The following is a 16,386-nucleotide window of genomic DNA, read 5'->3' as shown; positions in this document are numbered from 1 at the left end:
ACTACTACTACTACTACTGCTACTACTACTACTACTGCTACTACTATAACTACTACTACCACTACTACTACTATAACTACTACTACTATAAATACTACTACTAGTTTAACTACCACTACAATACCTACTACTACTATAACTGCCACTACTAAAAATACTACTACTATAACTACTACTATAACTACTACTATAACTACTACTATAACTACTACTATAACTACTATAACTACTACTATAACTACTATAACTACTGCTATAACTACAATAACTACTACTACTACTCCTGTAACTACTATAACAACTACTACTACTACTATAACTACTACTACTACTACGATAACTACTACTACTACTACTACTATTTTGAATGCTACTACTACTGTTATGAATTCTACTATAAATACTACTACTACTATAACTACTTCTGTACTACTAAAACTATTACTATACCTACTAGCTACTACTAATATGACTACTACTATAACTACTACTAATATTACTACTACTCTAACTACTAGCTACTACTAAGAACTAACGAAACAATTTGAAAAAGCAATAAAAACAAAAACATGAAACTAAGCCTGAGACTATATTCGAGGGGTTCCGCTAGGCAACTCGCCTCGAATATATCTGAACTCATCGGTTTCACAACGATACACCGTCTCTCTAATCTACTCTCCTTATTTTCTGTTTTTCTTCGTTTTTTTTTCTCTCTCTCTCTTTCTCTCTCTCTTCTCGCCCTTTGACCAATAATATTTTACAGTCGAACTCAATCAACGTTGGCTTCCTGCGTTTGTTTCGTGCGGCGCGTCTTATCAAATTGCTTCGACAAGGATATACAATACGAATTCTCCTGTGGACCTTTGTACAATCATTTAAAGCACTTCCATATGTTTGTTTGCTTATAGCAATGCTATTTTTTATATACGCCATTATTGGCATGCAGGTAAGTCTGTGTTCCCCCGCCTCGGAAGCTCAGTTTGTCTTTTGAGTGTTACGAGAAACTAAGCCAAAGAAAAGAAACTACCAAAAACAAAAATATGTGAATCGCGATTGAAACACGAATATATAACACATTAGAACAGTTGTTGCTCATGATCAGATTTCGGGTGATATAGCCAACATAAGACATAAGTGGTGGGAGCTCTTTGAACAAACCTAAAGTTAGGGAACATATATATATTTTTATCATTTGCTCATCGTTTTGAACACACAAACACAATAATTTCTCGTTCTTTTCTCTCAGTTTTGTTTTGTTTCATTCTCACCACAATCTAGTCTGTAAGCGCCATACAACACCTAGCAGTTAGTCTGACATATTACAAACAAAACAAACTAATTTCTAGATACGCACAATAGGGCGTACACCCGATCTGAACTCAATGTTAGCATAGGCGAAGCTGAAAGTTTTCTTTGATTTAGCTTTAAGTCTAGCTGTAGTGCTTAGTGTTCTTATGTTTTGATTTTGAATAGGTACATTTTGGGTGTAGAGGGTGTAGACAACGCCGAATCCAAAGACCGCGTTCGGTATATAAATATCAATATATATATATATATATATACATACAAATTTGTAGATATTTGTATGTATATATGTATATATTTCGATTCTATGTAGATGTCAATTTAGGAATTTAGCAATACAACATGTTATGAATAATCTAAATCAATTATAATATCTCACAAACTGAAAGGTATTCGGCAACATAAAATATGATCCGGACACCCAACTGAATCGTCACAATAACTTCCAATCGTTCTCTGGAGGAATCATGCTGCTCTTTCGGTAAACGAAGAATACGGTTGTACCCTAGTGTAACTCTTAGTGTCTATTAACGATACGGCACAACCAACAGACACAGCGCATATTCGTACATAAATTGATTCATTCATGTATTAGCGACTGTAACTGTAACTACTACTATTATTAGTTTTGGATTGAAATCGAACTCAAATTGAGAGGACATTCTCACACCCGAATTACCAAATACATATATCTATATCTATATATACATATATATGCGTTACATCAACTCAAAGAGTCAATCACAGTTGACTCAACATTGAGCAAGTCACAAAGGGAACGCAACGATTGACTATGATTCGAATGTAGATTGGAATTCTCATCCGCTCAATCTGGCGTGTCCTTTGTGACTTGGGATGGCTTTGAAGCATTTTGTATCTAGTTAACTCACACTCACTAGCATAACTAAGTAATCTGTAAACTCGTTTGATTCGTTCGACGACACAATGCGCTCATTCGTCATTAGCTTTAACTGTATGCAAATGTTGGAGTTGAAAATTGAAATTGAAATTGAATTTAAATTTGAAATTGAAATTGTAACTAGCTACAGTTGTAGTTAGATTTCGCGGTAGTTAATATAGCTAACTAGTATAGCATAGTATCTTGTACATCTTCATTTGTTATAACATTAACGTTGCCACAAGTTTTGCTGACTGGCATTCGAGCAAAATACAAATGTATAATACACTTAAAAAAACAAAACAAAATCAATATACACTTAAGTTGTAAGAAACATTTGACGGTTTGCGGTTAACGGCTTGCAATTTGCTATAAATCTAGTGGCTTGATTGATTTGCAAGTTAATAATGTTGCGTTAGAGTTGGGTTGAAGCAAACCTCCACCTCTATTTAAATACTTTTCCATTTACTAATCCATTTAATACCTCGTAATCTATAGCGAATCTCATTCAAGTTTAGTACTAATCAGGAGGCACTTTATCATTATCGGTTCTGATTTGATTTCATTTGATTTGATGTTTTGATTTACCCTCTGCAACACATTTATATACCCATATAAGCATTGATATTTGTATGATTTGCATTAGGAATCCCATATCTCCGATAAGTAAACCCCTATACTACATTCACCCATTTCGTGTAAAGCAAGAGAAGCGTAAACCAAAGTGAAGCTAAATAGGTGGCTGGCTATATGAGCAATGTGTTTCAGCAACTGTGGGTCAGATCTCTCTATGGGCAGAAGAGGAGAAATGTTCAAGGGCGAAAATGTGTTACGTGTTGAAGGGAATTTTCACATTTTATGGCAACAAATACAAATGCAAATAATTAATATTACTTACCGATATTTGAATCGTGCATAGGTATTCGGAAATATCAAACTAGGTACAGTGGAAAATTCTATTACTAGGCACAACAACTTCCAGTCATTTGAACAAGGCGTCATGTTGCTCTTCAGGTATGTAAATCATAAAAACTCCTTCGACTAATCGCCTAGACTTAATACCAAACTAGACTGTTTCTTAAGCAAATTTTCGATTTTCCATAGTTAAGACAAATAATAAGTACCTCTATATATGTACCTATGTATATCTACATATATATACATGATTTAAGAAATATATATGTATATGTACATATGTATATCCATATACATAGTTATAGTCCCACATTTAACATACAAGCTACCTTAGCGTTACCAAATAAATATACTATAATATTTAATAGAGTTCTGTTTTCGTCGTGATGCAGTTGGCTGGCCAACCCCACTGTAGTATTTTACTATATACATACTATATATTTCTAAAACTATTAATGGGAAACTAGGAATCGTTTGTACTAGCATACTAGATAGCATCAATTAACCTAGGCAAGTTTATTCTTAACAACTTAACCTAGATTCTTAGCAAAAACCAATATGGTTAGGTGCTCGACAATCGACAATCACGAGACGCCGCGCCTCTCAAGCCGAAAAGAAAGAGAGTACGTGACTCTAAGGGATCTCAAATTACTGTACATTTCAGTCTCTCATAGTCGAAACTAAGTATTTATCACTGCGACAATCAAAGCTCTATGCCAGTGCGTAAGTAGACCTATCTCTCGGTGCAAGAGTCTTGGTTGTGTAGGCCAGTGTAGCCGTAGTACAACTGTCATCATGCAACTACATATATATATATAGATATATATACATAATGTACATACATAACTAGAACTCACATCCAGCTTTTCTTTTCGTTTCTATTAGTAACTAATTTTGTATTTTAAAAATAGGGTGAAGAATAAAAGAACAGTAGATAAAATCAAACATACATAGGACATTTACCAGCTCTGAGAATGTACCCGAGTCCCAATGTCCAACATCTGTCTCTGAAGTTAATTTCAAGATTGGGATAACTCATAAACTAATCTGATTAAGAAGTATTTAAAATCCTATTAAAAGTTGACAGATAAAAAGCTGTTTGCCCAATGAGGATCATACTCTGTTTGTAGGTGATTTTCCTGACGTAACCTATGCAACAATGTTTTTAAAGAGATAGTCACAATATCTGAAAATAATCCTCTTTCTCTTATATGACTTTATTTTCAACTGTCTGATGTCATAGACTTCTCAAGTCTATCTAAATTATTAAATAGATATATATTTTTTATTTTTCAACAATCCTCGGTATAAGCTCCTTTTCAAGGTTGTTTGATAATTATTTAGGATAGATCAAATTTTATTTTTTACAATGATTTATATAATATATATAATAGCTTAATCATTTTCATAAAAAGAAAAATACTTCTCTTGATATTAAAAGAGCTTCAAGGGAATTTTTGCCTAACCTATCTAAGCCATTTTTGTAAGTTTCCGTCGGAGATTACCAGCTGCAAAGTACTCATTTTTCGCCATATCTTATGATTTCTGGTAACGAAAAATTCATTTGTCCAGATAAACTGGACACGTTCTAGTATATCTATATGTATATGCTCCAAATTCTCTAAATGGTTTTCATTCAAAAAAAAAAAAAAAAACAATATACTCATTTCAGCATCGTGAATGAGTATAAAAAGGTACCACATTTCCATTTCCTCACTGGAATTTTACTTTTAAATTGGCCCAGTTGGAAGCTGGTAAATGTCCGCTGTATAAGCCGCTATGTATGTATGTACTATGAGACGGTAAAGAGTAAATAGAATTTCGGCTAGTCGGAGTTATGGTAGCTTGGCTATAATACAATACATACATGCATACATACATAACTAGTTTATACAAATGTAGTAACGTGAGAGAGTTCTACGCCTTTCCCCTTAAATATGTTTTCATTTTGCTTTTGTTCTTTACGTACGTGAAAGGAGTCGAAAGTTCAGTCCAATGTGTTGAGTCGAATATGCGTAAAACTTTGATTATTGCAAATAGAGCAAAGAAAAAAAAATATATATATATAGCTAAGAATTTCGACTTTGTATATATAGATCATTGTTAGCGTTATTTCAGATGTGCCTAGAAATGCATATCTGGCCTATGTGTATTATGTAACCAAACTATTCCCATGTATGTATGATTGTGTGTGCCTATCCAAAAGCAAAACCCAAAAACAAAAAATTTTATCAGATGCAACTTAATTTGGCAAAGTTCTGCACTTTTATTGTTGGCGTTGGAGTTGTTGCAGTTGCAATTAAGTTGATTGAGCTAAGTTATTTCTAGTAATTTTTGACAAATGTTTCTCACCGTAGTTATGCTAAATAAATACTTGGTAAACGTATGAACAGCGATGACAACACCTACATATTCAATATTAATACCATATATATACATATACATGTATATTTATATTTAACTAGATGCATATGTATATATATACAAACGACATGGACCTACATATGCTCACCTCAACATAGTTTTCCCTCTAAAAAATCTAAGATACTTTTAAATTGGGCTCGAGCTATCTCCCAGCCGAACGTTTGAGCGCTCGAAACACTTGGCAATATGTAATTCTTTAAAGATCCGAGTCAAATTGAAATTGATGTCATTATTTAAAAAATTTTCGTTATTTCAATGCTATTTTCTCACTCACGAAAGTAAAACGAGTATATTGGTTATCTTCCATTATCTGTATTGTTGTCCGTTCATTTCTCTGTTTATACGTAGGAACGCAAGGAATTTCGATGCTATTACAGCTAGAAACTTGAAATTTTAAACTTACACTCAATTTTCCAGGTCCAGCCTCTAGAGGCCTAGCAAAGCAGGAAGTGTTTATACCTTAGAGAGACTAGTTCTAATCATATGGCAATTATATCTATGCTAGTCTTAGATCTAGAAACTATGTTCTATATTGATTTATTAGATTACAAGATATATCTCATCTGAAAAGGTTTCTGGCTTTTATTTAATTTTTTTTAGTTTTGCTGAATATATTCTAGAGAAATAAGTCGAAATTATTAAGTAAAAATTTAGTGAATTAAACAATTTTGTAAACTAGTGTAATCTTAGATCATATACCGTGCCAAAACTAGATAAGTTTTAGATAAATTATAATATAATCTGGTATATCTTAGGTAAAATGTTAGTTGATAGTTTGCATAGTAATTAAACATATTGAACAAGATTATTTGTTGCTCTATATATATATAGCATATATACATATATATATAACCATTTATATTTTCATTAAAAAGTAACTTTTGACCAAAGTAAGAGAGGTATAAGACTGTAGCTGAAACTGCTCTAGCATATACATATATATACTATACTATATAAGTAAAATGCTCGACTAGGATATACCTATACCCAATGATAAAGTATCCTAGAACACAGACACGCTCACACATATATATATGTATATATATCAATATATGTATATCTATATATATATACGTATATGTATATATGCAGTTTGTATGTATTGCGTATTTAGTATGTATTTAACTTTATATAACTATATCTAACTAAACTTTTAAACAGATTGAGTAAATACGTATGTATGTATTGAGTTAACTGTAAATACACATGTACATACACCCACATGTATAAACATGAAAAGAAACGAGAAAACAACTAAGCAAACAATACGTACTTAGTTATTTACTAAATGCCATTATCATGCATACATAAGTACTAAATCAGCATTTACGTAGAGCATACTTTAACTGACTCGAGTCCTGTTGGGCGGCACGGTTAAACTTGAAAATTGATTGCAATTTTTGTGTGTTGTTTTTGTGTTTTTGTTTGTTATTTTTTTTGGTATCCCCATCATTCACGTTTGCTCTCACCTGTCCCCACCTGTCGACGACGATTGACACAACGAAGATGCGCAACGGGCGAGGCGTGGCCAAACATAATGCTGGCCTGCCTGAAGGGAAAGGCCTGCGACGATGATGCCGAGAAGGGTGCCGGAGAGTACTGTGGCTCGACGTTGGCTTACGCCTATTTCGTATCGTTTATATTCTTTTGTTCGTTTCTAATGTTGAATCTGTTCGTGGCCGTCATCATGGATAATTTTGATTATCTAACGAGGGACTCCAGTATATTGGGTGCTCATCACTTAGACGAATTTGTGCGCATATGGGCGGAATATGATCCAAATGCGACGTAATTATCAGTTTAATATATATTTATATATGTCTAAATATATGTACACATATTTATTTTTATATATACCCAATGAAAATATCCACCCTCTGATCCACACTTATATCCGTATAGCCCCATATTATTTTGTTCACTTGCTTTCTACCTCACACTTTCTTACACTCGAATCCTCTGATTCCAACAAATATTAAATGATTATTATTTGATCGTATTTGTTTCATATCAATTCCGTTCGAGGGTCTTCTTAACGCAGCTACGCGTGCACACAGTTAATGATTTCTATTTATTTGATACACAAGTCTCTCCAGTTCTCTTAAACCTAACGATCTTCAGAATACTTTAGACTTACAAGTATATATATTCATATATATATTTTGATTTCCGATTTCGTCTTTGGCAATGATTCATCTTGCCCATTAGACGTAACTTCCTCTTTACACACGTTTTATATTTGAATCGTTATTCGATACATCTATATCTGATCTCCTCTAGAGATCGAATGATACAGCTCTTCTGTTTCCAGTGTTTTCTTTTCGCCCCTTCAAACTTACTTATTGGTTTTTGCCTCCAAGAATGTTGTACAAAGCATACTTTCAGTTCTCTTGCATCTGTTTTGTTGTTGTTGTTGTAACTCCAGAGATACCAAAGATCGTACCCTGATCTTGTGTTTCTGTGTATCTGGGATTCGGTTATATCGAATAGATTGTTTTGGTCTGGCCATTTGAAAATTGAAAAACTGATTATGCTGTTTCTTTCTGATTCCTGTTGGCAACAACAAACAACAAACGATATTCATATAGTGGTAGAATACATTATACGGAAATGTATGACATGCTGAAAAATATGGATCCGCCCCTGGGTTTCGGTAATAAGTGTCCCAACCGGCTTGCCTACAAGAAACTAATACGTATGAATATGCCATTGGACGATGAATTGAGAGTCCAATTCACGACGACGTTGTTCGCTCTGATTCGGGAGAATCTGAGCATTAAGATGCGAGCGCGTAAGTTACAAACAAAAACCGAACGAGACAAATACATATACATGTATATAATGTGCAATACATTTCACTACTATTTTCGATTATCCGCATCTGTAGCCGAGGAAATGGACCAGGCGGATCTGGAGCTCAGGGAAACCATCACGAACATCTGGCCACTGCAGGCAAAGAAGATGCTGAATCTGCTGGTTCCGCCCATCGATCAGTTGAACAAGGGCAAACTCTCAGTTGGTAAAATCTATGCAGGTTTTCTCATATTGGAATCCTGGAGAAACACACGATTCGGCCAGATTGATTCAGGCATGCCGGTAAGTTGCCCCCCATCTCGCATATACCCAAAAACAACAGCAAATATATCGCGCAATTCGTACTTCAGCATATCAATAAGAGCAATCAGCCCGAGGGCTGTTTCAGTTTGCTTAGCCTTATTATTTCAATGATCGATATCTCAGTCGCAGGGCTTAAGTATCGCAGTCTAACTCACTGTCGCTTTCGATCAAATAGCAATACGTATTTTAAGGGATCTGTGAATCATGAATCGATAATCGTGCCTAGGTATCAAGGAAGAGCTTAAGTTTTATTTTCAAGAAGTCGCAATTACTATATACCCATATGTCTACAATAAATTACAATATTTCTTTTGGCTATTTAGTTCTGTCACTCTTACACCATCATTCAAGATTGTGTCCTGTCTGTTTAACTGTCATTAATCGAGTATGAATATATATATGTACACACGGCTGTATGTATATGTGTATAGATTGTGTCTAATCATGTTAAGTGAAATACATTTCATGTATTCTCAACTCACGCCAAACAAAAAATGAACACTGTAGGCCAACTCCAAGGACATTGCATATTGAATATATGATTTAGCTTGGCTTGGATTGGATCGGCTAATCGTCATCTATAAACTCGAATCAGAAGTGCACAATTAACCAGATATAAACACGATCTAAACCAAAATCTAATCAAATCACTTAATCTAAACTTTAATGTAATAATTCCAATTATTGAGATCCAATCTGGGCCATCGAATCGCCTACAAATAAGCACATTTAATTCAATGAAAATATTTGATTAATATATATTATGATTTCTCTTCTCATATGTTTTTTAACAATGAACTCTCGAACATAACCTAAAACAATACAATTAAATGTACGACTACAACAAATACTGATCATTTTGTTTAACTAATAATAACAAATGCAGAATTGGAAGGAGGTATATAATCAACTTATATGCAACCTCACACTTAACACACTTGTAAAAGTATCTGTTGAGACACATATGTATCTAATCTAATACAAAAACCAAAAACCGATAAAAAAAAGCATTGCATACTTTTCGCATACTTTTCTTTTCGAGCCAAACATAATCAGCAAATGAAACGAAATTTCCGATTGATAAGTGACACAGTTTCAACTTTTTCCATCACAGCAAAAAAAATACTTTTAATGAGGTTTTGTGAGTCGTGGGAACAGAAGATTCCTAAACTTTAGTGGGAAGTTAGTGAGAAAGCGAAGCTAGTTAGAGCATTCATCTAAAGTAAGGATAATTTCAATGAAGAATAATTGAAGATATATGTAACCATTTTAATTTCTCTTGAGTTGGTCTGAGCTAGGTTTCAGCTACAAAAATTACTTTGATTTTCCGTATCCGATATAAAAAATAGACACCAAATTTTACCTATCCTGTCCTATCAAAAAACTAAAATAAAAAATATTTTTCAAATATTTTTCAAATTGAATTTTCCCAAATATTTTCGAGCAAAGATCGCATTAAATAAAAATCAAATATTTTATTCTTTACCCTTAAAATTTCAATATATTTTCCTTTTAGCCATTTGCTAAGGGATATTCAATTTCCATTCAAATGAATCCAAGAAGAACCTCTATTAAAATGCTACTCAATGACAATAGGTTTTTTGTAAGTCTCCATCAATTAGGAAAATAATGAAACGGAGACGAGAGCAGATGAGTTCAGCCAAGTGATGGAAAAAGTCGTGCACACTTTTCATTTGTATTTCACATTTGTGTGTTTTCCCCAAGTAATGCACTTTGACTGCATTTGAGGGCAGTCGAATTGGCTAACGAAAAATATGAAACATATCCGATTAATATCTGAAAATCATCGTGGTGCATTGTTCGGATGGAACATCATTTGTCAAGCAATCAAATTATCTAAAACGATCCGAATTGAAGCGAAAGCGAAAGCGAAACAATTATCCGTAGTCAAATACATATATTTGGTAGAGTTAAACGAGTTGATAACTAATTACATACATATATACATACATATATTTTGAGTGTCAAGTTTGTAACTGACTCTCGTATGTTTGCTGTTCCTTTAGGTAATTGTAGAGTTAATTGATTCATTGATTGTCTTACTTCGTAGATCATACTACAAATATCAATATTTACTTGAGTTGTTTGAGCAAAGAGCGAAAGCAAAAGTGATTCTCTATTTCGTATATTATGTACTTATTTATATTTATTTACATTATTTTTGTTCTTATGATGGTTGATCACGTACCCAAATAGAAAAAAGCATATACTATAATTGTAAAGTCACAATCCATTCATAAAACCAATCGAAAATTCGTTGAGCGCCTTAAGAGAGTAAGAAAAGTAATTAAATTACATACATTGTTTTATTCTTGTTAAATGCACAAACAATCGATAAATTAACACTGACAAATTGACAAAAATTTGCAAATTGTCGTTGAATACTTGTAATTGGATAATTGGGCAAATGGTAGCGGAAGAAGCCCGAAGATGATGATGATCGTAAATATAGCCCAACGGCCGTCGAGGAGCCGGTATATAATCTCTTTAAATACAAAATATCTTTCGCTTGATTTTACTTTGCCTTTTAATAAGCTCTCCTATATCACCGTTTTTGCCATTTTACAACTTTCTGCAAGTAACAAATACCAACAATTTCGGCTAGAGGCATGTGTACATACTCGCATAGGAACGTGCATAACTGAACTATAATTCTATATAACTACATATATGGGAATCAACCTACCACACTAGTTAACATGCATTATGCGATTTCTTCATAGACACCCTAAGCTAATAATTTCTAAATATCTAGTTAACAAACAACAACAAACAGCTACAACTACAACTAGAACACCTATGTAACAAATCTAAACAATGCAATGGTTATGTTTTCGCTTACAAAACTCCACACAAATTACTTGTTCGCTATACTCACTCGCTCACCAATCAATCTACTAGGCTCGAACAAAGCTTCAATATCCAATCCAATCCCTTCGAAATAATCCGATTGCCAACGGCGTAGGCCTAGGCCAAGGCCGATACCGAGACACACGATTATACTCGATTTTCTAATAGAATTTTTCAACTAATTTCCCCCTGTTGATCATAATTACGAATATTAACGAACCAATGTACAGCAATCAAACCATATTTAATCTAGATTATTATACAATATCTGTGCAAAGAACTTGAGTAAAAACAAGATATAAGAAGGAATCCAAATCAACTACCCTTGCAGACAGACATACTAGACTTTTGGGCTTTTTAAAAATTGTTTAAAATGATATTGTGTCGGGCTCTACCGACTACCCAATACTCGTTCACGAACTGCAAACAAAGTAAATAGAAAAAAATCTATCTACATCTGTAAAATGTAGTTCCTCCTGTAGAATTCGTCTATCTATCTATAATTGAAGGAGGTTAACATGAATCGAATACAGCTACATTTTAGGGGATTGCTTACATCCCGCTTGACGTTGCACAGGGCTGCACAACGAAGGATAGTGACTCTACTCGAAAATGTCTCTCATTGTTTTAACGATCGATACTATCGATAGAGTACGCTCGTCGTTTCAGAAGGACTGAATGTGACGATTAATAAACATCGAACAAAATCCATCGATTCATGACCTAAATTATTGTCCATTGATACTATCTATGGGCCCGTCAATGGCTTTCAGAACTTTAGCTTAGCTATACCATCTTTATATACCTAAGTGACGTAATGAATTTCAGGCTACACCCACGTACCACATTATGACTTTTACATATAGTCATAACCGTTTTGTCATGTACCTAGCTTTTCCAGATTGTAACTTCAATAACAATGACTGACTGACTTCTGACTTCGTGAATGAGTATATAAAAGTATATATTTAAAGATCTGAACTCAACTCAAAAAACTTCTCTGCAAGGGTAGCCTTTATTAGAACACCATTCAATAGATTGATAATTATCACCGGCTTGACGAATCTTTTATATACACACTATATGATATATGATTTTTCATAGCATAACGGCAAAATTCAAATTTGATGTTTGTTATCTGAATTGATTTTTATAATTTCTGTTGGCAAATTTCTGAATCGGAATCGAAATTGAAATCGCACCTAGACCCATTTAGATCATTCTTTGCCCTCCGCAGCAAGTACGCCCCCTTCGAGTGTATGCTTGAGCCATGCTGCCGGAGAGCAGCACCCTCTCTAAGTCCACAATGATAATACTAGAGCTATCTTAGTTTGTATGATTTATCTTTGCTGATTTGCATTCGCGAGCCTTGTTAAATCGCACAATTTAATCAATTTTCGAATCGAGTTTTGCACCGTTTCATATTTGTATGCATAGAGATGCATTGTACTGCAAGCTATTAACCTACATATATACCCTATATATATATATATATATATACATATATATACATACACACTCACATATATAGTATATCTAATTAGGACAACATCAGACTATATATGTAGCGCCCAAGATGGCCGCCATCGAATTATATTTGAAGACGAGGCAAATTATATAACGTATTAAGAAAATGATTAAATAACAATAAAAAAAAAAAAAAAAAGGAGAAAAAATGTGAACTAGTACGAGTTTGAAAACAACAATGGCAAATGTCCTATATTTACAATATATTTTTATTTGTTTCACAAGTTGTGCCGTTGAGTTTCCTATACCATTCTATTTATGACGATAGGCATGCAAAACAAACCCATCTACATAAGTCTTAAGTTAGGTAACCAATTCAACTTTTTGCATATCTAATCTCCAACCATAGATCTAAACTAAACTAATTTAATTAAAATAAAAAACTTGAAATCCTTGGCATGCACAAAACAAAAAACCAAAACTAATAATACCAAAAACCATAAATAAACTGAAAGTGTGATGAAAATGCAACCTAAAAACTTAGATATCTTTTCGATACTTATCTTTTGTGTTGAGCATTTACCATCTACTACTAGACTACATCCACACCATGCTAAGCGATAAGCTAAGACTAAAAAAAGAAACATTCTCAATATGATAAACGATTTTCTTTGCAAATATCTAATTCTATTTACTTGCCCGGTCCACATTTTCTATAAATTGGCACTCATAATTCTCATATTCAAATATTTACACAGATACTTCTTAGATTTTCTTCAAAAACCTAGTGAGTTGTAAAAATGTTTGCGCATGTTTTTACCACATCAATTGAAATATATATACATATATATATATAAAAAACAAAAAACATCAATATAAAACCAAATCAAAATACACTCACACACACACACACATTTATATCTATATATATATATACACACACACACACACATTTTTCTAAAATGCATAGAGCTTTAAACATCTCTAAATGGTATACTCTACTCCATACACATACGTATCAAAGAAATCAGCAGAAAACCCGCTATTTGCCCATACTACTATAATATAAACATACCTATATATATATATATAACTGCATATATATCTATTATATTACGTAAACAAAACTATATATTTTTAGACTATAAAAAGAAAATACAACAGCTATACATTAATATATATAAATATATACATACATGTGTATATATCTATATACATAATTAAATCTTTTTTGGTTATGTATCTTTAATTCGTTTTGTAACTACTTATTACATTTTCAATTATTCTATAATAATTCTTACATTCCATTCTAATGCTTGAACACAAATCAAAAAAAAAAAAAAACAAACAAAAAATCTAATGCGTTGCAATGCAAACATGACTCTTTATACTCACCACTCACCCAACAAATCTACAACAATGAAAACTGAAAACTGAAAATTGAACTCGCAACGTTTCGCTATCTACGAACCAACCAACAAATCGCATCCAATGAAACTACAATGATAAATCCAAAATCAACAACAAAATAACAACAAACACACACTCAAAACCTTTTCTATATATACCCATGAAACAATCACCAAATAACTGAAAACAAACCAAATGCTATAAACGAACCTCAAATCTGGCACGAACTGCACTTCAAAACGAAACGAAACCAAACCAAAACCAAAACGAAACGAAACTAAATGAAACGAAACAAAATAGAAACAATCATTCTTTAATTGCCTGCTCGATATGGCAGCCCTTGACAAAGGAGGATCGCGTCAGGGCTCGATAAGTTTTGAGCCAAATGGGGAAGGAGGCGCCAACTCACAGACACATTTGTTAGCAAGCACTTATCACGCTAATGGTGATGTCGAACACAACAGTTTGGCAACACTAGCACGTCGGAGTACGATCAGAAAGCGATCAGTTAGGTAATTTAAAAACAAACAACACCTTAACTTTAACATCACAAGTGCATAGTATTGCTAACGTCACCATTCATCAGTCATCAGTCATCATTCATCATTCATCAGTCAGTCATCACTCATCTTTATGTATACATCAATACATCCAGTCTTCATTGTCAGCCAGAACTGCTCGCTCGATATTGCTCTGGGTACATTTATGACCAGCTCGCTGTAGAGCTCATATCCATTCGTATTGCTCATTAGAAGCTCTCCTTGATTGAACCTCATATGTGTAACGAAACAAAGACCTTCTTACCTCTATTGTACTTACTTGCCTCAATCGCTTTTTCAACCCATTTCGTATATTGTTATAGAAAGGAACTCTTCGTATACCCAGTATATTTTCCACTTAATTATAATACATAATGTCTATTGATAAATGTTTTAAGGACGGAATCGAAATTCGATTGACATAGTGCAGGATTTGTTTAAATTGTGAAGTGTATGCCAATACTTCCTATAGCTTTTGGGATCGAAATGATGTTTCCTCAAGATAATTATTTACTTTAAAGTGAAGTCCAATGCTTCTTTGACCAGCTCAAAGGTATGACACACATAGTTCTGCACTCTTCTAAAACATAAACCAATAACCAAAGGGATTCCACGTTCCTGATGGTTTTTTCACGTGATAAATCGAATCTTGAAGCAAAATATTTTAATTGTATTCGAGGACTTTTTCCAGAAAAGATTTGCATTTGAAGTTCTATAGTGCTATCTAAAAGTACTTTAAGGACCGAAGATTCCCTTTTTAATGCAATTTAATGATCTCAATTTGAGATATCTCTGATATAGCCAGTATAACTTCAAGTTATAATATATAAAATATTATTATGTACATGTAGATCTCAAGAAAAACTCTTTAGGTGTTCGTCATAATAACAGTTACCCAACAATTTAATGAAGATACATCTTCCACTTCAGATTTCGGTATTCCACAGCTTATTATCAATCTATTCTTAGCTGTACTGGCTGCACATGTCATACATGCCATACATACATGCATAGATGTATTATACATGTGCATACATACATATGCATCCCATATAAATATCATATATACGTGATTCGTATTCACCTGAATCAGCCATTTGCCATACATTATTTATATGTATACTTATATAATGGAGATCAGACTTACCACATACATATACATATGTATGTATATTTGATGAATGAATAAATTCGAGCCATCATATGATATGCTATGTGTAGGTCTGCTGAGACTCTCAAGACTTCTCTTGTTTTGAATATTTGATTTGTTTTCCTTTAAGTTCACTCACAAAGTAACACAACAATCACAATACCAATAGCAACAACAACAAACCAATGAACAAACAATCAAACACTAACTAACAACAATCAAACAAACACTAACAACTTTCTGTGCTTTGTACATTTACATAAGTAAATTGTTTTTTTTTTCTAATTTTT

General features: G+C 33.2%; 1 protein-coding gene across 32 annotated transcripts in view; it reads left to right on the top strand.

The window, feature by feature from the left end:
• cac (calcium voltage-gated channel subunit cacophony) overlaps positions 1-16,386 on the top strand; it is a 66,801-nt gene that overhangs the window by 38,044 nt on the left and 12,371 nt on the right. For 8 of the 32 annotated variants that reach the window (XM_089264321.1, XM_089264317.1, XM_089264318.1 and 5 more), the window contains 8 exons: positions 764-946; positions 3,123-3,217; positions 7,049-7,330; positions 8,131-8,333; positions 8,430-8,638; positions 9,543-9,557; positions 11,095-11,154; positions 14,708-14,919. In XM_089264321.1, the coding sequence (XP_089120447.1) occupies positions 764-946; positions 3,123-3,217; positions 7,049-7,330; positions 8,131-8,333; positions 8,430-8,638; positions 9,543-9,557; positions 11,095-11,154; positions 14,708-14,919 (1,259 nt within the window). Of the gene's footprint in view, positions 1-763; positions 947-1,694; positions 1,787-3,122; positions 3,218-7,048; positions 7,331-8,130; positions 8,334-8,429; positions 8,639-9,542; positions 9,558-11,094; positions 11,155-14,707; positions 14,920-16,386 lie in introns of all 32 variants that reach the window. The other 24 variants (XM_089264339.1, XM_030387469.2, XM_030387467.2 and 21 more) reach the window with 14 other exon arrangements.

Source organism: Drosophila navojoa, chromosome X (assembly GCF_054131105.1).
Source record: "Drosophila navojoa isolate 15081-1374.11 chromosome X, UAZ_NAV_1.0, whole genome shotgun sequence".
NCBI lineage: Eukaryota > Metazoa > Arthropoda > Insecta > Diptera > Drosophilidae > Drosophila > Drosophila navojoa.
The sequence above is the reverse complement of the archived record's forward strand: the minus strand, read 5'-3'. Positions and strand labels throughout refer to the sequence as shown.